The 24441-nt window shown below is 35.8% G+C and overlaps 1 protein-coding gene across 1 annotated transcript in view; it reads right to left on the bottom strand.

Annotated features, from left to right (window-relative positions):
* Positions 1-3390: 3390 nt before the first annotated feature.
* MRPL42 (mitochondrial ribosomal protein L42) overlaps positions 3391-24441 on the bottom strand; it is a 31526-nt gene continuing 10475 nt past the window's right edge. Inside the window, exons 5-6 of the mRNA XM_027593653.1 lie at positions 18828-18991; positions 3391-3821 (exon numbers count right to left, since the gene is read on the bottom strand). Coding sequence (XP_027449454.1) covers positions 3776-3821; positions 18828-18991 — 210 coding nt within the window. The 3' untranslated portion in view covers positions 3391-3775. The remainder of the gene's footprint in view (positions 3822-18827; positions 18992-24441) is intronic.

Here is a 24441-nt window from a genome sequence, read left to right on the forward strand (position 1 = left end):
TGGCAGTTTCTTATAAAACTAAACATATTCTTACCTTACAATCCAGTAATCATGCTCCTTGGCATTTACTCAAAGGAGTTGAAAACTTATGTCCACACAACTGTGCACAGATGTTTATAGCAGCTTTCTTTATAATTCCCAAATTTGGGAGCAACCAATATACCCTTCAATATATGAATATATACCCTTCAGTAGGTGAATGGATAAAGTGTGGTATATCCAGACAATGGAATATTTTTCAGCACTAAAAAGAAATTAGCTATCAAGATATGAAAAGACATACTAGCAAGTGAAAGAAGTCAATCTAAAAATGCTACATTCTGTATGATCCTAACATATAACATTATGGAAAAGGCAAAACTATGAAGACAAGAAAGATCAGAGGTTACCAGGAATTAGTAAGGAAAAGAAAATGAATAGGCAGACACTATTTTTAGGGGTTTTTAAGGCAATGAACCTATGCTACAGATACTGTAATGGAAGATATATGCCATTCTATATTTCTCAAAACCCAGAGAATGCACAACACCAAGAGTGAACCCTAATGTAAACTATGAACTCTGGGTGATGATCTCAATATAGGTACATCAACTGTAACCAATGTATTATCCTGGTGGGTGATACCGATAAGGGGAAAGCTATGTATGTGGGGGGATATGGGAAATATCTGTACCTTCCATTTAATTTTGCTGTGAACCTAAAATTGTTCTAAAAAATAAAGTCTTTTTTTTAAGATTTGTTTGAGGAGGGGAGGGGCAGAGGGAGAGGGAGAGAGTCTGCACTGAGCACGGACCCTGAGATTATGACCTGAGCTGAAAGCAAGTCAGACATTTAACCAACTGCACCATTCAGGTGCCCCTAAAAATAAAGTCTTTTAGAAAAAAGGAAAAGTATCTAGTAGGATGTTAATAACAGCATTATTTATAATAGGGGACAAACAGAAACAATGATTATGTCTAAAAGTAGGGAGTTAATTATAACAACCGGATTATACAATACTATGCATTTGTTACATGAGAGTATTTAATGATATGGCAAAAAAATCAATTATATTAAATGAAATAAAACAAGTTATAAAATAGCATGCATAATTAATACTATTTTTATTTTCTGAAATACATTTATGCAGTGAAGTAAAATGGAAGAAGGAAAGCAAAAATTTTATTGTTATCTTTACAAGGGACAATTACGGGTAATTTTTATTTTCTATTTATCTATTTTTTAATTAAAAAAATAATAATGTATTATATTCATGGTTAAAAAAACATCATTATAAAAGTTAAGTAGCTCAGTAGATCCTAGTGAATTAGACACAATCATCCTTAGAAGGGACCATTTTTTGCTATTGGGCTAGCAAAAAGTATAAAGCCTCTTCATATGTTTTAGGGGTTTGGTAAATGCTTCACAACTAGATCAACAGAATAAATAATGAGTTCACTATTGCCATTTATTCTACTAGTCATTCCTACCTAAAGAACATCCAAATATTCTCTGGTAATTAAGCACTTTAAGTTACTACTACTACCTTTGGGTGAGCAACGTTTGAATTGAACACTATGTGAGAGTGCCCTCTGGTGGTTTCACTGATAGTGGCTTTTATCAGCCTAACGTGTGTTGATCCACCTCACCAATGGACAAATGAGTACTGGGTAGTTAAAAAAAAAAAAAAAGAACTGGGTAGTGAATTTTTCATGAAGCTAAATTAATTCCATTTAAAGGACCGTCCCACCTTATGTAGTTTTTAAGTTTCAGGGGAAAAGGAGACAAAAAAGTGGACATTTAATAAAATGTTGGTGATGGCAAATAAGTACCCCTGGGGTAGTAGGGAATGGAAGGACCAGAAAGGAGGTGATGGTGGTGACAGAATATGTACTTACATAGCAAAACTAAATAACAGCAATCCATGAAAACCAAAATTCCAGCAACTACAGTATTGATCTGTATTTCTAATACAATAAGACTGAAGTTAATTCTCCAAAGCTTTGACATGCGGATGTGTGGTTTAAGAATCTTACAGTTGAACAATCTCCATTTAGTACATCTTTGCACTTAGAAAAAATTTTTTTATTTAATTCAATTCTTTATTCTCCCTACTTTTAAAATGTGGCATATCTCAATCTTTATAAAAATTTCGATATAAATCAACCTGAAAAAAATTTAACCATTTTTCAATGTCATTAAACATGTCTGGTAAAACTTTCTGATTATTAAGTTCTATCAACTTGTTTTTCTTTAATCTTCCCCCCTAATATATTAATGAAAAAGTAAGCCACTAAAAAACATTTCGTTTTGATAACAGAGTGTGGCTATTATTATTTCCCTTACTCTTCCCTATTTATTATTCCATAGATTCTACTAAATATTTAAACCTTCAGCTAGAGTTCCTTTATTAAAAGAACTAGATTCAATAACAGACTTTAAATGAAATGAAGTTTCATTTCAATGAATTTCATTTCAATTTCACTTCACTGAAATCGTCTTTTACATCAGATTTTAAAATACCACAAATATTTTACAAGTTTGAATAAAACACTTCACCTTCTTAAGAGATTCCTCACCTCCTAAATAGAAATCACAGGGGCAGTAATGCCACCAAGGATCACATATAAGGTGGTAGTGACAATCAACAGCAGAATAATCTATTAACATTCTCATAAAACTAGTTTAGTGATACTAACATTTTAACCAGAGCTGCATGTGTTTTGAAGCTAGCATAATTTTTTAAAGAGCCAGTAAAAAAAAAATCTCAAAACAAATTATATAATTTGTAAGCAAAAGGTACTTTCTTTCTAGGAAAGTACATTCTTGGGTGAAAGAAAATACCCCTTTGTCACTGTAATGCACTGTAAAAAAGCTTTGGAGCCTGACCATTTGGATTTTGGCTCTCCACTTGCTAAGCAGATAGGGTTCAAGTCATTTGGCCCTACCCATAAAATGGGGATGATGCTCTTTCTTTAAAGGATTATTGTGAGAATTTAATAATGATGTATATAAAGGACCCAGCAGACAGAACTAATTAAAATGTAACTACAGTTGACCCTTGAACAAGGGAGTTAGAGATACCAATCTGCCATGCAGTCAAAATCCATCTATAACTTTGACTCCCCCAAAACTTAATTACTAATGGCCTACTGTTGACTGGTAGCCTTACTAATAACATAGTCAGTTAACATATATTTACATGTTATATGTATTTTATATTGTATTCTTACAATAAAGCTAGGGAGAAGAAACTGTTACTAAGGAAATCATAAGAAAGAGAAAATACATTTACAGTACTGGACTATATTTATTAAAAATAAAAATCTGTGTATAAATGGACCCACACAGTTCAAACTCGAGTTGTTCAAGGGTCAACCGTAATTTAATTATTTCCTAGAAGCCACAAGAAAGAATTGTAACATTTATTTTCTGGGTGGACCTCATGAGTTTCTTTTCAAAGGCAATTTAAAAATCTCCTTGAGAAGGAGAACCATGCACATTTCTATTAATACTAACAATATTTGGCTGATAATATAAAATAATCACACTAGACACATAAAAATAAATGGTAAATCTTAATATCTCAAAAGCAAAGTAAGATGAAGTAGGTTTCTGTAAGTAAGAATGTCAAATCCCTAATTCCCTAGTATATATAAAGAAATATACATTCTAATACATGAAGACATTTTATTATTTTGCTATATAACATATTAGTAAATATACTCAGTTGCATTTTCTCAAATGGCAAATGAGACACAAGATAACATCTTTTCAATTCCTGAAAACCTCAGTATCATCTGTCTTTTGGAGGATCCAGTTTCCTACGCCGTCTATGATACCTTGAAAAGAAGAAAATATTTAAGATGTTATTTTAGTAAATGTTAACTGTTCCTGAAAGAAATATCAAATATCTATGATTAGTTTGTTGTTCATTAGTACTCAATGAAATCAATGAAACCTAATATAATGTTAGGTATATCAAAGATAAATATTTAAATTTTTCTTAATAATAAGCCATATTTCCCCACTGTGAAAATTGTTTTCTACTAAATAAGCATTTTGGAAAGTATTTTTTGCCACTCTTGAGGTTAATTTCAATATGGTAACCTGGATAATTTATCCTTAATTAAAAATTAGTAATTGTCTTGGGGTGTCTGGGTGGCTCAGTTAAGTGTCTGCCTTTGGCTCAGGTCATGATCGCAGGGTCCTGGGATCGAGCCCCGCATCGGGCTCCCTGCTCAGGGGGGAGCCTGCTTCTCCCTCTTCGTCTGCCCCTCCTCCCGGCTCATGCTTGCTCTCTCTCAAATAAATAAAAAATAAAATCTTTAAAAAAACACAAAAGCAGGGCGCCTGGGTGGCTCAGATGGTTGAGCATCTGCCTTCGGCTCAGGTCATGATCCCAGAGTCCTGGGATCGAGTCCCGCATCGGGCTCCCTGTTCTGCAGGGAGCCTCTGCCCTCTGCCTCTCTCTCTCTCTCTCTGACTCTCATGAATAAATAAATAAAACATTTAAATAAATAAATGTTAAAAAAACACAAAATCAAATTAATAATTGTATTTTGAACATGCTCTATTTAAGTTTTATTTATAAGGGGATGTTTCCCCCTAAATGGAGGTCTCTTAAGCTGCAAAATCATGTTTTAATATACAATAGGATACAATTAATAATGTTTATAGAAAATGTACGTCACAAAAATGTTAAGAGGTACAAATTAAAACAGTGAGGAACTTTTGTTTTTGCAATCACAAATATTTTAAAAATCATAAGGCCCGGGTGGCTGGGTGATGGACATTGGGGAGGGTATGTGCTACGGTGAGCGCTGTGAATTGTGCAAGACTGTTGAATCACAGATCTGTACTTCTGAAACAAATAATGCAACATATTTTAAGAAAAAGAAAAAGAAGAAGATAACAGGAGAGGAAGAAAAGGGGAGTATGTCAGAGGGGGAGACGAACCATGAGAGATGATGGACTCTGAAAAACAAACTGAGGGTTCTAGAGGGGAGGGGGGTAGGGGGATGGGTTAGCCTGGTGATGGGTATTGAGGAGGGCACGTTCTGCATGGAGCACTGGGTGTTATGAACAAACAATGAATCATGGAACACTGCACCAAAAACTAATGATGTAATATATGGTGATTAACATAACAATAAAAAATTAAAAAAAAAAAAAAATAAATAAAATAAAATAAAATTCAGTTCCTCAAAAAAAAAAAAAAAAAAAAAAAAAAAAAAAAAAAAAAAAAAAAAAAAAAAAAAAAAAAAATCATAAGGCCCAACCCAAGCACAGCTGTGATGAAATAAGCAACATCAGACCCAACCTGTTAAAGTATTAACTGGTATAATACTTATGAAAAGCAATGTGGCAATATATATCAAAAAATATTTTTAAATAGTCATAGCTTTTGATCTAATAATTCCTCTTCTGGAAATCTAGTCTAAAGCATATAGAAAAATAGTTAAAATATTAACTATCTTAATACCAAAATATTAAATATTAATCAGGGAGGGGCAGATGCAGGATGCAAATTTATATATACAGTATGATTAAAGCCATGTAAAAATAACACAAGCTAACAAAAAAAGAGAAATGAAATGCATTGTTAGCAGTGATTGACTTTGAGTGATTTCACCAGAGAGAATTTTTCTTTTTGCTTCTTTGCATTTCCTTATCCACAAAGAGTACATGTGTTTATGGTAATGAGTTCTCTTCAAAAATTCCCTTAAGACCAATTTTGGCAAGTTGGTCTTTTATTTACTTTTTTGCTAATATGGAAATACAATGTAAGGATTTCTACACCATAAATGGTAAGACACATATCTTACTTATGCTCTTTACTTGTGATTAAGATATTGAAAGCATTCTTTTTTGCTTATCTTATGGTTTCATACAGGCAACTCTCCTATACATTGTTTTTTGATACTGATTTTTTGAAAATTACAAAACAGAAATTAAGTTGAAATAATGAAGTACATCTATATACAATAACACAGAACATTAAGTTGTAGAATAATACATGTAGCATAATATAATTTACGTAAACTTTTCTACAAGTACTTATACTGGCATAGAAAAATTATAGAAAATTATCATTTTCTTAAAGGTTCCAGTTATGTGCCAGATAATCAAGGTTTTACTAGTGCAACCCTGAAAGGTGTTCTCTTAAAGCAACTAATCACCAGAATAGGGGTTTGGGAAGTCACACTTTCCTTTTTTTTCAAGATTTTATTTATTTATTGGGGGGAGAGAGAGAGAGAGAGCACATGCACATAAACGGAGGGGAGCGGCAGGCAGAGTGAGAGGGAGAAGCAGACTCCCTGTGGAGCAGGGAGTCAGACATAGGGCTCGATCCCAGCACCCTGAGATCATGACCAGAGCCGAAAGCAGACACTTAGACTGTGCCACCCAGGCGCCCCGGGGAAGTCACACTTTCTTATGATGCACAAATTTCAATATCTGCTACAATCACCAGCCAGGGGCAAGCACCTTAATTATAGGATGCCCTTAAAACTTATCAGACTCGGACCCTTTAGATAATTAAAACCCAACCTATTAATAATTAACAAGAGAGTTAAACCAAGACTATTCCTGGAAAACCAAGACACACTGTTACCCTTCTTAAATTACACAATGACTCAGTGACATCTAAGTCCACAGTTCTTAACCCAGAGCAGAACTTTTATCTCCTGGTTCACACTGCAGCCTGATGTTCAGATCTGTTTCCTACTGATGGGAGTAACTAATTTTTGTGGCCTCCATGGAAAAATAATAAAATAGTTATTTAAATAAAAGAGTACTGCTATTCATACATTTATAGGATTGCTCTACATTTTAAGAAATTTAAAATTATTTTCCAAATCCTTCTTACTTTCTATCTGGCCTTCTTTCAATCATTCTATCCTTCTTTCCTCCGACATAACTTTGTATGTAGTAGAGCTATGTTAGCTTACTATCTTCTTTTTTAAGAGGTATTATGACAATCAGGATCATTTAACCATTCATTTATTAATTTTTAGATGTGTGAGCATCTACTACATGCCAGCGACTACTTCTGGTGCTAAGAATTCTGTAGTACACAAAACAAGACAAAGTCTCCACCCTCATGAAGCTTACATTCCAGTGCAGGAAACAGGAAAACAAGTAAGTTGGCCAGGTAGTAAAAATCCAAAGGAAGTGAGAAAGCTAGGTTTGCTGATACTAGCAGGAAGAGAATTCTTTTTTTTTTTTTTAAAGATTTCATTTATTTATTTGAGAGAGAGAGAATGAGAGATAGAGAGCACGAAAGGGAAGAGGGTCAGAGGGAGAAGCAGGCTCCCCCGATGCGGGACTCGATCCAGGGACTCCAGGATCATGACCTGAGCCGAAAGCAGTCGCTTAACCGACTGAGTCACCCAGGCGCCCAGGAAGAGAATTCTATGTAGTGTGAACAGCAAGTAAAAGGGCTCTGAAGGAAAGGCATGTTCAAGGAACAGCCAAGAGGCCATGTGGCTAGAACAGAGTAAATAAGGAAGAGAACAATAGGAAATGAGTGGAGAGGTAATGGAGGATCAGATCACACAGGTTCTTATAGGTAACAGTTAAGGCCTTTAGCTTTTTTCTGAGTAAGATGGGAAACTATTAGAAGGTTTTCAACAGAAAAATTTTAAGAACTAAGGGAAGTTTTAAAAATATTACTCTGGCAATGTGCTAAGAACAGACTATAGAGAAGTAAAGCAGAAGGAGGGAGACCAGTTAGGAAGTAACTTCAATAAATCAGGCAAAAGATGGTGCATGGACCAGGATGGTGGCAAAAGCAATGGTGATAACTGGTCAAATGTGGATATATTTTGGGAGAAAGAGCTAATAGGATTTGCTGACAGATCAGATGTTGGGTGTAAGACAAAGAGAAGAGTCAAGAATTGCACCAAGGTTTCTGGCCCAAGCCACCAGAAGAATGGAGCTAGCATTAACTGAGATAGGGAAGGCTACAGGAGAAGCTGGTTTGTGGGAGACCATCAGAAGCTCAGTCAGAGACAATATTAAGTTAGGGATGCCTATTAGATATGTCAAGTAGGCAGCTGGAAGGATATACAGTTCTGGAGATCAGGGGACAGGTCTTGATCAGAGATAGAATTGGGAGCCATTAGCATGCAGAAGGTATTTAAAGCCATGAGACAAGATGAAATCACTGTCTTAGAAAATGGGACAGGAAGGAGCAGAGAACCGAAGACTGATCCTTGAGCACTCCAAAACTTAGAGGTAAAAAAGATGAAAAGGAATCAGTAGAAGAAACCAAGCTAGTATATGAACTATGGATACGTAAAAAGGGTTTCAATGAAGTTATTGAAGTTGAATTAAGGAGAAAAATAACAGAAAACCCACACACAACCATTAGGGACTGTAATATTGCTAAAATGATGTGTTCTGGAAAGAATTATAATGGAAAGAATGCACCATCACTTTTGATTTTTTTCATGCCAACTGAGGAAGACTGAAGAAAGGAAAAACAGCTTGTACGTAAATGCTAGCAACTAAGGGCACTGACATACTTGTTTTCTGAGTACTGGCGACCCTAAAGGCCAACAGGAGATACCTCAGGGGCTGCTGGGGAGGGCAAAACAACTCATAATCATGTCCTCAGCAACTATTTACAAAGGGGCTATCTAACACAAACTGCTGTTGGGAATATGAAAAAAATGGATTTGCATAAGGGGCACCTTTCAAAGAGTATGTTCAAAGTTCCATGACTTCTGGTAAATATAATGTAATGGCTAAGCTAGTTTAATTTGTTTTCATACCCATAATATCAAAACAGGAAGTAGCAGGAGCTGCATGGTTACATATGTTATCTTTTGAAATCAACCTCTGCACAAATGAACGTAAAAATAGTCATAAGGGCAAAGGCAGAGGGTAAGGAACTAAAAGTTCAATTTAACCCCAAACCTAATGTCCTGGGTTTCCTCATCACCCACCTCCCACACTAAAAATTCAAAACAGCCCTAGCACCCACTCTCAGCATAAAGCCCAAATCTAAGACTCTCTGAATTGCCATCCCAAAGTAAATAAAATCACCAGGGTTAGGAAAAGGCAAAAGGCAATTCACAAATTTAGTAGTAACAATATTAACTTTAGACTTCCAGACTTGAGATTATCTAATCACCAATGTTTATTGGCCACTGGGCTATTTCATAGCATCAGTTTTGTACAGTCATGCTACCTACCCTTCCAGCCCACCCACTCTGGGCGAAGTCAATAATTAAATGCATGTAGGTTCAGGACTGAATGAAGTGAGGCAACACCTTGGGATCATGAAACTCACTTTGCTGACCTTGATTAAGAATTTGATAATAAGGAACATCCTACTTTACCTGAGACTCTCCTAAATGAAATGGGAATTGAATAAACCCACATAATTTGATAGCTAAACTCTGGGAATAAAACTTCTAAGAATCACTGAGAAACTTACCAGTGGACCACCCCCAAAACTACCATAAATAAAGTACCATTTCAAAGAAAAACTGAGGGGCCCCTGGGTGGCTCAGTCGGTTAAGTGTCTGTCTTTGGCTCAGGTCATGATCCCAGGGCCCTGGGATTGAGCCCCGCATCGGGCTCCCTGCTCTGCAGGAAGCCTGCTTCTCTCTCTCCCACTCCCCCTGCTTATGTTCCCTCTCTCACTGTCTATCAAATAAATAATAAAATCTTAAAAAAAGAAAAAGAAAAACTGAACACCTTCAAGAAGCTGTGAAGATAATTAGGTAAGATAATATTTCATCAGACAGCAACTGAGCACTCACACACTGTATTAAGAATACTGTATTAGAGATCACGTGGAAAAGTACAAAACAAAAGATGCATTCCTGATGAAGAGAGAATAATCTAGAGCAGGAGATGTAAACAAAAAATTACCGACAAATATAAATATAACATTAAAAAAATATATATAGATATAACATTAACAGATATCTAGCCACCTATAGTTATATACAGTTGGGCTAATAGGGGTAACAGCTATTCAAAATGACTATAATCAAATTAAATTTCATGAAGAAAGTGAGCTAAGAGCAAAAATACTAAAAATCAAAGGAAACAGCATTTAAGATGGCTTGATACTGAAATGAAAAGTAAAATTGGACAAAAAAGCAAAATCCAATTATATTCTACTTCTAAGAAACCCACCTGATATATAAAGACACAGATAAGTTAAAAGTAACAGAAACAGATAGATCATGTAAACACTAGTCAAAAGAAGGCTGGATGGGCTATATTAATACTAGACAAATTATGTTTCAGAATATGAAATATTAGCAGCAATAAAAAGAAGATCTCAGGGGCGCCTGGGTGGCTCAGTCGTTAAGCGTCTGCCTTCGGCTCAGGTCATGATCCCAGGGTCCTGGGATCAAGCCCTGCGTCGGGCTCCCTGCTCAGCGGGAAGCCTGCTTCGCCCTCTCCCACTCCCCCTGCTTGTGTTCCCTCTCTCGTTGTGTCTCTCTTTGTCAAATAAATAAATAAAATCTTAAAAAAAAAATGACTTCATAAAGATAAAGGTGTCAATTCAAGAAAATATAAATAATAAACATATGTACAGCTAGTAACAGAATTTTAAAATATATAAACACAGAATTAGAAGGAGAAATAGAAAAATCCATAAGTACAGATGTAGATTTCAATGTTCCTCTAATAATAATCAATTAGATAAACAGAAAACTAGTGAGGGTATAGAAAACTTGAACAACACTATCAGCCAAGTAGACCTACTTGATATTTTTAGAACACTACTAGCAATATACACCTACTTTTCAAATATATGTGAAACATTCACCAAGACAGACCACAATCTGGGCCATAAAACAAATCTTAATCAATTTAAAGACTGAAATCATACAAAGTATGCTTTGTGATCACAACAGAATTAAACTAGAAATCAGTAACAGAAAGGTATCTGAAAATTTTCCAAATATTTAGAAATTAACTCACTGCTAAATAACCCATGGGTCAAAGAAAAAATCACAAGAGAAACAAGGAAACGTTTTGAACTGAATGAAAATGAAAAGATATCAAAATTTGTGGGATGTGCTAAAGCAGTGCTTAATGGGAAATTTATAGCATTAAAAACTTAAAAAAGACAGGTTTCTAAACAATAAGCCTTAAGAAACTAGAAAGCAGAAGGAAGGAAATAAAAACGAGGAAAAATAGAAAACTGGGGCGCCTGGGTGGCTCAGTCAGTTATGCATCCAACTCTTGATCTCAGCTCAGGTCTTGATCTCAGGGTTGTGAGTTCAAGCCCCAGTGTAGAGCCTACTTAGAAAGAAGGAAAGAAAGGGAGGAAAGTGAAGGAAGGAAGGAAGGAAGGGAAGGAAGAAAGGGGGAAGGAGAGGGAGGGAGGGAAGGAGGGAGGGAGGAAGGAAGGAAACAGAAAGACAACAGAATCAATTAAACCAAAAGCTGGTTCTCAAAAAAATCAACAAAATAACAATACCAGGAATGAGAGAGATGACATCACTACAGATTATGAAAATATTAAAAAGACAATAAAGGAATATTATAAATTATGTACAAATAAATTCAACAATCTATATAAAATGGGCAAATCCCAAAGGGATTTGATACAAACTACCAAAGCTCCCTCAAGAAGAGATAAACTGAATAGTCCTTTCTATTGAGTACAGAAGTTGAGTTTGCAGTTAAAAATCTTTCCACAAAGAAAATTCCAGACCCAGATGGCTTCACTGGTCAATTCTAACATTAAGAAATAATACCCATTCTACACATACTCTTCCCAAACACTGAAGAGGAGGAAATAGTACCAAACCTACTCTATGTTGCAAGCATTACTCTGAAACCAAAACCAGACAAAGATATTATAAATCTATAGACCAATATCCCTAATAAACAAAGATGTAAAAATTCTACAACAAAATTTTAGCAAACAGAATCCAAACAATACATAAAAATAATAATAATAATATATCATCGCCAAGTGAGGTTTAGCCCAGGGATGAAAGGTTCGTACAACATTTGAAGTCATTCAATATAATTCATCACATGACTAAAAAAGAAAAACGTTATGATCATTTTAATAAATACAGAAAAAGGCATCCAACAAAATTCAACATCCATTCATGATCAAAACTCTCCATACCAGGAATAGAAGGGATTTTCTCAACCTGATTAAGGGCATCTATAAGAAGACCCATATTGAAACATCACACAATGTTTAAAGACTCAATGCTTTCCCTCACTAAAACTGGAAAAAAGGCAATGATGTCCATTCTCAACACTTTATGCAACACTTTACTTAAGACTCTAAGCTGTGCTATAAGGCAAGAAAAATAAATAAAAAGCACAGATTGTAAAAGAAGTAAAATTACCTTTATTCAATGATACCATGATCATCTACACAGAAAATCCTAAGGAATATATTTAAAAAACTACTAGAACTACTCTCAAGATCACAGGAGACAACATCAATAAACAAAAATCAATCACATTTCTACAACAAATAAAACTGTATTACAAACAACAAATCTTTGGAAACTGAAATTAAAAACCCAAAACTAGTTATAACAGCATAAAAATTATGAAATATTTGAAATAAATTTAACAAAAAATGTACCATATCCATACACTGCAAATTATATAAAACACTGTTAAGTGAAAAATTTTTAAAGACTTAAATAAATGGAGAAATATACTATTTTAATGGTCAGAAAGATTCAATACCATTAAGACAGCAATTCTGAAATTGATCTAGAGACTGAACGCAATCTCCTTCAAATCCCAGCAGGCTTTTTTTACAGACACTGATAAGCTGATGCTAAAATTTATATGGAAATGCAAAAGACCTAAGAGAGTCTGAGAGTTTGAAATGCTGAGACTTTGAAAAAAAGAACAAAATTAGAGGACTTTACCTGATTTCAAGGCTTAAAAGTTATTTAGCCAAAACAGAATGGTATGACATCCTGGACCCACATATATGGGTCAACTGAGTTTTAACAAAGTTGGTAGGGCAATTCAGTGGCAAAAGATAATATATTCAACTAATAGTGTTGGAACAACTGGATATATATATATATATATATATATATATGCGCCAAAAAAATGAACCTCAACTTATGCCTCACACCATATATACAAATTAACCATAAATGGATCAGAGACCTAAATATTAGAGCTTAAATTATAAAGCTTCTAGAAGAAAACACAGAAGAAAAGGCTTAGTGACCTTGGGTTAGGCAAAGATTTTTTAAAGTAGAATGTAAAGGAAAAATTTTTAAATTGGACTTTATGAAAATTATAAAAATTTTTGATCTTCAAAAGACACTATTAAGTGAAAAAGCAAGCCACAGAGAGAAAATATTTGCAAGACATATATCTCACAAAGGACTTTGATCCACAAGTTTTACACCATAATATGACAACTAATCTGCTTTTTAAAAATAGTCAAAAGCTTTTAACAGATATTTCACCAAAATAACCCCAAAAAAATCCCAAACAAAAAAAAAACCCTCCCAAACGTACAAAGGTCAATAAGCACATGAAAAGATGCTCAAAATTATTAGCAATTAGGGAAACATAAATTTAAACCACAAGGAAATACTACTATTCACTCAAAAGAATGACTAAAATTAAAAAGACTGATAATAGCAAGTGTTGGGAAGGATGTGGAGCAACTGGAACTGTCACACACTGCTGTTGGGAATGAAAAATGGTTCAGCCACTCTGATAGTTTCTTATGAATTTAAACATGTCCTTATCATATGACCAACTAATCCTACCCCTAGGTATTTACCCAAGAGAAATGAAAATATGTCAATAATGACTTGTACTTGAACATTTATGCAGCTTTAGTCATAACAGGCCCAAACTGGAAAGAATCCAAGATGTCCAACAACTCGTGACTAGATAAACAAATTGTGGTCTATCCATACAAGAGAATATTACTCAGAAATAAAAAAGGATAAACTACCGGTAAAGACAACAACAAAGATGAATCTCAAAAGCATTATACTAAGTTAAACAAGCCAGACACAAAAGGCTCCAGACTATGTAATTCCATTTACATTAAATTCTAGAAAGGGAAAAACATGAAATTCTAAAAAGTGATAGGAAGGAGATCAGTGACTGCCAAGGGTGGGGTTAAAGGGAAGAAACTCACTGCAAAAGAGAGAACTTTTTAGAGTGATGAACCAGTCTTTATTCTGACTGTGGTAGTAATCATACAATTGTATACACGTTTGTCAAAATTCATCACAGTGAATACTTAAAACTAGTGAATTTTTCTGTATGTAAATTATACCTCAAAACAATCTATCTAAGAAAAGATACTTCAAAAAGTGCTTAACTTACACGGTTATATATATTTTTTAAAGATTTTAATTTATGGGGTGCCTGGATGGCTCAGTCGTTAAGTGTCTGCCTTCGGCCCAGGTCATGATCCCAGGGTCCTGGGATCAAGCCCCGCGTTGGGCTCCCTGCTCAGCAGGAACCCTGCTTCTCCCTCTCCTACTCCCCCTGCTTGTGTTCCCTCTCTCACTGTCTCTGTCAAATAAATAAATCTTTAAAAAAAATTTTTTTTAATTTATTTATTTGACAGAGAAAGTGAGCACAAGTGGGGGAACAGCAGAGAGGGAGAAGCAGGCTCCCCACAGAGCAGGAAGCCTGATGTGGGACTTGATCCCAGGACCCCGGGATCATGACCTGAGCTGAAGGCAGGACGCTTAACCGACTGAGCCACCCAGGCTCTCCTTATATGATTATATTTTATCTCAAAACCACCATGCAGACTTTACCCGAAGAATATGAAAACACTAATTTGAAAAGATACGCACACCCCTGTTTATTGCAACATTATTTACAATAGCCAAGACATGAAATAATCCAAGTGTCCATCTATAGATGAATAAAGAAGTAAATAAAGATGAAACATATATATATATGGAATATTACTCAACCATAAAAAACAATGAAATGTTGCCATTTGCAACAACATGGATCTAGAGGATATACACTGCTAAGTGAAATAATCAGAGAAAGACAAATACCATATGATTTCACTCATATGTGTAAACAAAGATAAAAAGAGACAAACTAAAAAACACTTAACTACAGAGAACAAATGGGCAGTTACCAGAGGGGAGGTGGGTGGGGGGGGACAGATGAAATAGGTGAAGGGGATTAAGAGTACACTTATCATGATGAGCACTGAGTCATGTATAGAATTGGTGAATCACTATATTGTACACCTGAAACTAATATAACACTGGAATTAATTAATCAATTACATTTTAAAAACCACCAGGCAAATTAGGCATTATTATTTCTATTTTCTTTAATAAATAAAATTAAATAAATAGCTAGTAACTAGCAGAGGGAAGATGATCTGAGTAAGCCCAGGCCCCTTTAAAACAAAGTTGTACACTCAGAAAAGAGTTCTGCTTTACTCGAGTTTAAAAAGCACAAGATTGAGTATAATATGAGATAGGTCTATTCATATAGGAAGAGTTTAACAGTGTTTAACTATGGGGCATAAGGAATGAGTAAGTATAAAGAAAATTTCTACTTTACACTTCACTGCATTGTTTAAAAATACTTTAAACGAGTGTTTTGTATCTGTTAATAAAAGCTTATTTAAAAAGATATATATACCCACAATTATTAAATTCATAATGGGTCCCAGTCTTTTGATTGCCCTAATTTAAAAATTGTGAAATATTTAATAAAACATCCTCCTATACACTGCTTCATGTTTAAGAAGAGCTCAATGACATCTAGAAATCAACACTTGATAATGGCTTACATTAATCCAAAATAAATATTTAGATAGCAAACAAATACTTGTTGAGTGATTAGTGATCACACCTTAGCTTATTTAAAATTCTGAAAGATGATGCCTCACAAGGACAATGCCTATTGGTAAAAATTTTCTTTATATACATAAGCTAGTATCCGGAGTTTTTCTGCTAAACTCTTTATTAGGAGAGATACTGGGATAATCAACTGCATCTAATTAAAGTCTGCTTAAAATTGCAAGTGCCTAGTAATCCTGATGGGACAAGACATACCAGGAGATTAAATTAATTAGCAGTCAAAAGCTAATAAGCAGTAATAAGATTAAATAAGTAAGTAAAATGAAACATAGGTGGGATACTAGACATTAAAGTCTGAGGATAACACGCATGATTTTAAGACTCGCTAATGGTCTTCTTGCCTTCAATTTTGTTCCCTTCAAGTCCCCTTTACAGGACTTTTATAATTACAGTGATTTGGTTATACACAAAAGACGGCAGAAGATTGCAGCAATATGGAACACACAGGAAGAAACGGGTACTGAAAGTCATCACAGAAGAATTTCAAGATAGGGCTTGAACTAGAATATCTGGATAATGAGACAAAATAAAATATAAACATGAGTGATGTTATGAATCATGGAAAGAAATCTCAGAATATAGTAATGACATAGATATGGGGCTAAGAAATGGTTTGATTTGTCTCCACATACCCTAAATTATGAAAAACCCAGAGAGCATGTATAAACAAAGTGGGTACTAAATAAGAAAGGAAAATCAAAGAAGAGGAGATAAAACAGAAGCAGTAATTGAAAGACACCATGGTGGCCAAAAAATTGCAGATTTTTATCGTGGGAAATTGATACAGAAATATCACTTTTAATTATAGAAAGATTATTAAGGGAGGAACTTTTTTAAGACAGAAAAAGAAGAGCTATGTTTTTGTTATAATGAATTTGAAACTTTGGATAGGTATCTATTTTGAAATTTCTAAGGACATGATACTGGGAATAAGAGCAAGGAAATAAAAAAATGTATAATGGAGCAAGTTGCATGTCATCTACATAATGAATGCAATTAAAGCTCTTAGAATGAATTTCAGCAAGACACGGAGTATGAGACTTGAGGAATCTCTATTTTACCTAAGGAATCTCTACTTTACCTAAGGATAAGGGAATCTCTATTTTACCTAAGGATAAGGGAGGAAGTACCTTCTGAAGAGAAACTAAATAAGAAAAGCAAGCTCCAGATCCATACATCCATTTGCTTTCAGAATTGCTCCCCACCAGATTGATCCATTGACCCTTCAGACTCAACATGACCAACAATGGGTTCATCCTCCTGTCAAACCTGTTTCCCCATGTGTATGAATGGCACCACCATACACCCAAACACCTCTGTCAGAAACTTGAGGCTGCCTGTCTCTTCCCACACCTAGTCAGTGACATACTGCTGTTAATTAAAATTCTTTTCCTCCTCCTTCCTCCTTTTATTTCCTCCTTTTATCACAGTCCTTTCTTTTATTTTCCCCCTTTCTAGTCCCATTTCTGGCCCTTTCATTAAGATCTTCAATAAATTTCACCTAGACTATTATAATAGTTTCCAAACAGGTCCCCCAACTCCAAACTTTCCATATATCACCTTTCCATATACATCTTCCATGTATCCCAAGTACAGAACCCACTTTATGATTTTCTAATGCATTAACTTTTTTTCTTAAAATTTGGCAATGAAAATAAAATCTAACCTCAGCACAATACAAAATCCTTCATAAGACCTACACTCCTTCCTCATATTCTGGGTCCCATCCAAGCTGAACTACTTGCAATTTCCCCAGCATACTCTATGACATCCCGTTCTCTGCCCATGGCTAGCTCCTAACCATTCTTCAAGGCTCAATCACTTGCCTTTGTTTATTTACTATATTATCCTCTCTCTTTGACTATAAACAACTTGTAAACAAGGACTGTATTTTTTATCTCCCAGCACTTAGTAGAGAAGGTGGATGAATGTATATTCATTAATTCCATAAGCATGTCCTGCCATGAAATGTGCCTAGTGCTTAGTTATTGGTTGACTGAGTAAGAACAAAGTTTGCTCAAACATAAACCATTAAAAATAGTCACCTCTCAGTTTTGGTAGGGAATAAGATAGATATAAAAGAAAGAAGAATCAAAAGAAGAAAAATATTTAAAGCCAGAGTCAGATAAGGAGGTAAGAATCCATGTAATAAAATGTGAGTACTAGCAAACAGGGGCAACTAGTTTCTAAAGGAACTGAGAACTATATACACTGCCCAATCATTTGCTATATGCTATTTTTTTAAACAATAACTTGAAATCTGTTAAATAAATGGATAGGTGGGCTGAGAACAAGCTCAATTATTTGGCAGGAGGATGAATAAAAACAGTAAATGACTATATCACAGAACAGAAAAATTTTCAAGAATTCTTGCAAAATTCACTGAAAGCTTTGGTTAAATTCCCTAAGGGCGCCTGGGTGGCTCAGATAGTTAAGCATCTGCCTTTGGCTCAGGTCATGATCCCAGGGTCCTGGGATCGAGTCCCGCATCGGGCTCCCTGCTCCTTGGGAGTCTGCTTCTCCCTCTACTTCTCTCACTCTCTCTCCCTCTGTCTCTCATGAATAAATAAATAAAGTCTTTAAAAAAAAAAATTCCCCGACTAAAATAAAAGAAAAAAGTACTATTTCATTTTAGCTACACTATTTGTACATCTAAAAATACCATTTAAGGGGCGCCTGGGTGGCTCAGATGGTTAAGTGTCTGCCTTCGGCTCAGGTCATGATCCTAGGGTCCTGGGATCCCACATCGGGCTCCCTGCTAGGCGGGGAGCCTACGTCTCCCTCTGCCTCTGCCTCTCTCTCTCTCTCTCTCTCTCTGACTCTCATGAATAAATAAAACATTTTAAAAATACATATATATATATTAAAAAAAATACCATTTAATAGGTGATCATACTGGGTTTCATTTCCCCATGCAGAATACAACCTTGGAGTTTGTTAATGCAAGAAAAGTTACACATTCTTTTAGTTGTCAAGTGGGAATTAAAGAAAAGAACTTACTGTCCACGAGGATACCAACGGTGCTTAGTAGTAAAGAACATTTTGCTAAGTTGTTCTATCATGGGTCCTTGCTCAAATCGCTCATTTTTTTCTTCTAATCTGGTTTTCAGCACTTGGTCATGTGTTTCTTCATTATTATGCACAGGATCTGGCCGAGGGATAGGCTACAAAATAATGAGAAATCAACAGCATCAAAATATAGGAATGTTAGCCAGCATTTGACTGAGTTTACAATTAACACACTCCGGAATTCATTATAGTACCTCAAAGTAGCTAAGTAAGTTTTCAGAACAGAATTTTACTTAGTTGCATTATTCATTAAAGAATCAGAAATAGGGGCGCCTGGGTTGGTTAAGCATCCAACTCTTGATCTTGGCTCAGGTCATGATCTCAGGATTGTGAGATCGAGCCTCTTGTCAGGCTCTGCACTGGGCGTGGAGCCTGCTTAAGATTCTCTCTCCCTACCCTCTTACACTTTTGGTGGGAATGCAAGCTGGGGAAGCCGCTTGGGAAAACAGTATGGAGGTTCCCCAAAAAGTTGAAAATAGAGCTACCCTACGACCCAGCAATTGCACTACTGGGTATTTATCCCAAAGATACAAATGCAGTGATCCAAAGGGGCACCTGTACCCCAATGTTTATAGCAGCAATATCCACAATAGCCAAACTATGGAAAAAGCCCAGATGTCCATTAACAGATGAATGGATAAAGAAGATGTGGTATTTATATACAATGGAATATTACTCAGCCATCAAAAAAATGAAATCTTGCCATTTGCAATGACATGGATGGAACTAGAGGGTATTAAGTGAAATATGTCAATCAGAGAAAGATAACTATCATATGATCTCACTGATATGTGGAATTTAAGAAACAAAACAGAGAGGGTGCCTGGGTGGCTCAGTCGTTAAGCATCTGCCTTCGGCTCAGGTCATGGTCCCAGGGTCCTGGGATTGAGTCCCACATCGGGCTCCCTCCTCAGGGGGAGGCCTGCTTCTCCCTCTCCCACTCCCGCTGCTTGTGTTCCTGCTTTTGCTATCTGTCTCTGTCAAGTAAATAAATAAAATCTTAAAAAAAAAAAAAAGAAACAAAACAGAGGATCATAGGAGAAGAAAGGAAAAAATAAAGTAAGATGAAACCAGAGAGGGAGACAAACCATAAGAGACTCTTAATCACAGGAAACAAACTGAGGGTTGCTGGAGGGGAGAGGGGTTGCGGGATGGGGTAAGTGGGTGATAGACATTAAGAACGGCACGTGATGTAATGAGCACTGGGTATTATATAAGACTGATGAATCACTGACCTCTATCTCTGAAACCAGTAATACATTATATGTTAATTGAATTTAAATAAAAATAAATTTTAAAAAAAGATTCTTTCTCCCTCTTCCTCTGCCCCTCCCATACCTCTCTCTCCTCCCCCCCCCTTTTTTTTCCTCCTCCCCTTCTTAAAAAAAAAAAAGTCAGAAATATTTTTCCTCTCATATCAAGTTTTGGGTTTCTTTTCCAATAATAAAGTTCTTATTTAATGTTACTGTTCCCCCAATAATAAAGCACTTATTACTTTAATTTTTATTTCCCAAAACTATAAATTGTGCCCATTATTTTTTAACTTGAAAGTTTACAGTCTCGGGTGCCTGGGTGGCTCAGTTGGTTAATTGTATGCCTCAGGCTCAGGTTGCGATCCCGGGGTCCTGGGATTGAGTCCTGCATTGGGCTCCCTGCTCCGTGGGGAGCCTGCTTCTCCTTCTGCCTCTGCCCCCCCGTCCCCGTGTCTCTCAAGAATAAATAAATAAGGGCGCCTGGGTGGCTCAGTCGTTAAGCGTCTGCCTTTGGCTCAGGTCATGATCCCAGGGTCCTGGGATCGAGTCCCGCATCGGGCTCCCTGCTCAGTGGGAAGCCTGCTTCTCCCTCTCCCACTCCCCCTGCTTATGTTCCTGCTCTCACTGTCTCTCTCTGTCAAATAAATAAATAAAATCTTTAAAAAAAGAATAAATAAATAAAATCTTAGGGGGGAAAGTTTACAATCTCTAACCTTGCTTATCATTAAAGTAAGATACAATGAAAATGGTATTTCTTACATCCAAAGGAAACAAAAAAATTTCAGTGTTTTCATTTTAGGTGACTGAAAATGTCATCAAATGATGCTTTATGGTAACTTGAGTACTTTTTCACCTAAAGACATCAACTACTAAAAAATCTCATTTCCTCCCCAACACATTCGAGTGATATAACATATTCCCATCAGTAACACTAGCTCATTAAAGTCTTCAAGAATCACTGTTTTGGGGCGCCTAGGTGGCTCAGTTGGTGGAGCGACTGCCTTTGGCTCAGGTCATGATCCTGGAGTCCCGGCATCGAGTCCCGCATCGGGCTCCCTGCTCAGCAGTGAGTCTGCTTCTCCCTTGGACCCTCCCCCCTCTCATGCTCTCTCTCTCTATTTTATTCTCTCTCTCAAATAAATAAATAAAATCTTAAAAAAAAAAAGAATCACTGTTTTGGAAAGTCAAGTCATGTATATTTTAAATATTACATGATGATATATGTAACACAAGGTGGTAACATTGTCTTGCTTTACAAATACCATATATACATATTACAATACAATGAAAATCTGAATTTATAACCAGATGTGCTCGCTTTGGCAGCACATATACTAAAATTGAATTCATAACCAGAAAAAAAATAATTCAAACATAAATGTCTTTACATTCATACAGTATTAATGGCAACTACTACATTCTCCCATTATATTAAATGCTATAGCATATAATTATATTTGTTAGGCAAATGTACATAAAAAATAAGACTTCTTTAAAAAGCAATATCTAAGCGCATGAAGGTGGCACAACTGACTCAATACTACAGAAATGCAAAGTAACAAAAAGATACTAGTGAAAGAATAGGAGCCAAGTCAGAGCCTTGTTACAGAGTGCAGAATGCATTCTATAAGGAATAAAAAATATTAAAAGTAAAGTAGGAAAGAACACACAATAAAGAGATAAACTTTAAAATGGATCTTGAGGGCACCTGGATGGCTCAGTCGGTTAAGGATCTGCCTTCGGCTCAGGTCATGCATGATCCCACGGTCCTGGGATCTCCTGCTCAGCAGAGAGTTTGCTTCTCTCTCTCCCTCTGCCCCTCCCCCCTGCTCATGCGCACGCTCTCTCTCAAATAAATAAAATCTTTAAAAAAAATAAAAATGGATCTTGAGAAATCAGATTATGAAAGGCCTGCAAAGTTAGACTTATAAGTAACAATTTGAGATAAGTAGAAATAAGGAACCATTCAGTGTGGGAGGGAATGAGGAGGTAGTATAATAAAGAGGTTAAGAACTTGAGCTTTGGTTTCTAATTCTACCACTTAATAGCTCTGTGACCTTGGACAAGTTATTTAAGCTCTTAATTTCCCTTTCTGTAAAGTCAGAGAAATCATACCTACCCAAAAGGGTTTGGTGAGGATTAAATGAAATAATAATATATGGTATGCTTAGCTGTCCCTTGTACTCTTAAGAGTTCAATACTGGTAGGCAGCTACTAAGATTTCTTTAAGACCTCAAATAGGAGAGAATTTACTTTAAAGAAAGAGTACTCCTTAGACATTTAAAGTAATTTTAAAAGATCATTACTTGTATGTAAAGTGAAATATTAGTAAGTGTCTTTGCAAGTTACTATGAGACCCTCAGAGGTCTAGCAAACAGAGAATTAGAGCCTATAATAGTTTTCTCTCTTTTAGATGACTATACTTGTTGCTAAAGATCAAATGTTTTTAGTATTATCAAAAGTTAAGTTGTTTCCAAGTACTCATGAATGTTGCATTGTCTCTCTTCCTATTCCCAAGCAGGCTCAATTCTAATATATCACAAATTCTCTCTGCTTTATATGATTAAACACACTTCTTTTCCAGGCACATAGATAAAATACATTGGAATTAATGGATTCTTCCAAGTCTATACCAAGAGCCTCTGGCTGATTCAGAATTGATTCATTTGATCTCCTTGATCAAACTTCAAAGAAAGGACACATGACTATTTTGAAAAAGGAAAAACTAAAATAAAACTGTCAACTTTAAAAAACATTCAGAACTGTCATCCTGAATTTTCCTTGTTTCTCTTAAGAATTTTCAAAATTTGACTTTTGAAATTTTCCACCAAATCAGCCACTAAAAGAATTGCCTAGTGCTTACATTTTAGTATTTCCAAGTCATTATTTTTGCCCCTGGTGTAATATCTTTATTCTCCTAAAACAGAAATCCTAAATTCTAGAAAAACATTTTTAGAATATTAGTACTTTTAATAAAATATATACTCGGCAAAAGAAGAAAGAAGGATCTTTCTACCTGGATCTGTGGAAAACAATCAACATGTTTTAAATTCAAATTACCAGAAAACTAAACATGCAAGTCATCCTTTCTTAAAGCCAGTATCAGTAGGTATTTCTACATATGACCAGGATCTTTGTATGCAGTTGCTTTCCAGGGCCTAGAGAATCAAAGGGCATCCTGGAGTTGCAGCAGCCCTACCTCCTTGAGAAAAGAAAAAAAATCAAGACGAAACTTAAGTCATGTTGGAGGGTATTTATTTATTATCATGTACTATCTGCATGAGATTTGTAAATCTAGATTCAAAAAGAACATACTGTATTCTAAATTCTAACAGTAACGTGTTTTCAAGAATGTTTCTTATTGTGCAGCCCAATCTACAATTTATTACTTGAGAAACAAAAAAATTCCATGCTTCCCCGTATGAATGTCTCTTAGCCCTAAAACAGAAAACCCATAAGCATGAAGAGAGAGGAACAAATTTATTCATTTAATCAACACATATTTAGTGTTCACTTATCAAGTACAGGTGTTATTCCAGATGCTAAGGATATACCAGAGAACATCACAGAGCCCTGTCCTCATGGAGGTTACATTTTAGTGATGGGAGACAGAAATACAAGAAAGTATCTGTTGTGCCAGAAATGATACAAGCCATTGAGAAAAGACAATAGGAAGGAGCCCAGAAGTAGGGGTACTACATTAAGGCCGGAGGTAGGAGCCTGCCTAATGTACCTGAAGAACAGCAGGGAGGCCAGTGTGGTGAGCAGTGGAATGATTACATGTAAAGTGATAAGAGTGATCTTCTAGACAAGAGAGAGAGAAAGACAGAGAGAGGGAGGAAGGAATATTGATGATGTGGGAGAGGAGACAACAGCTACAATGGGAGTGTAACAGAAAAAAAGGAACCAGGGAGTTGGACATGTATGCAAGGGAGTGATTATAATGATGGACCATGGAATCTATGCCAGGTAAGGAGAGAAGTGAAAATGTGTGAAATGCATGAGGGCTAAGAAAAAGTGCTTTGATCAATGGATGTAGGTCTCAATGAGGAGATGAAGAATTCTTGGAGCTGGGAGACTGGGAGAACTGGTAGGAAGCTAGTAGAATTCTTGAAATCTAGACTGGCAGGAAGGAGGAGCAGGTATTTGTGATTAGAACATCTCTAAAATACAGCAGTGGGAGTGGAGGCTGAGGTAGGGGAAAAAGATGAAGTGAGAGGTCAGGGCACAATTCAGCGAGAGCTGGAGTGTTTATAAGCCAAAAGTCAGTGATTTATCCTATTTTCTACACA

The sequence above is a fragment of the Zalophus californianus genome, chromosome 9, assembly GCF_009762305.2.
Source record: "Zalophus californianus isolate mZalCal1 chromosome 9, mZalCal1.pri.v2, whole genome shotgun sequence".
Lineage (NCBI taxonomy): Eukaryota > Metazoa > Chordata > Mammalia > Carnivora > Otariidae > Zalophus > Zalophus californianus.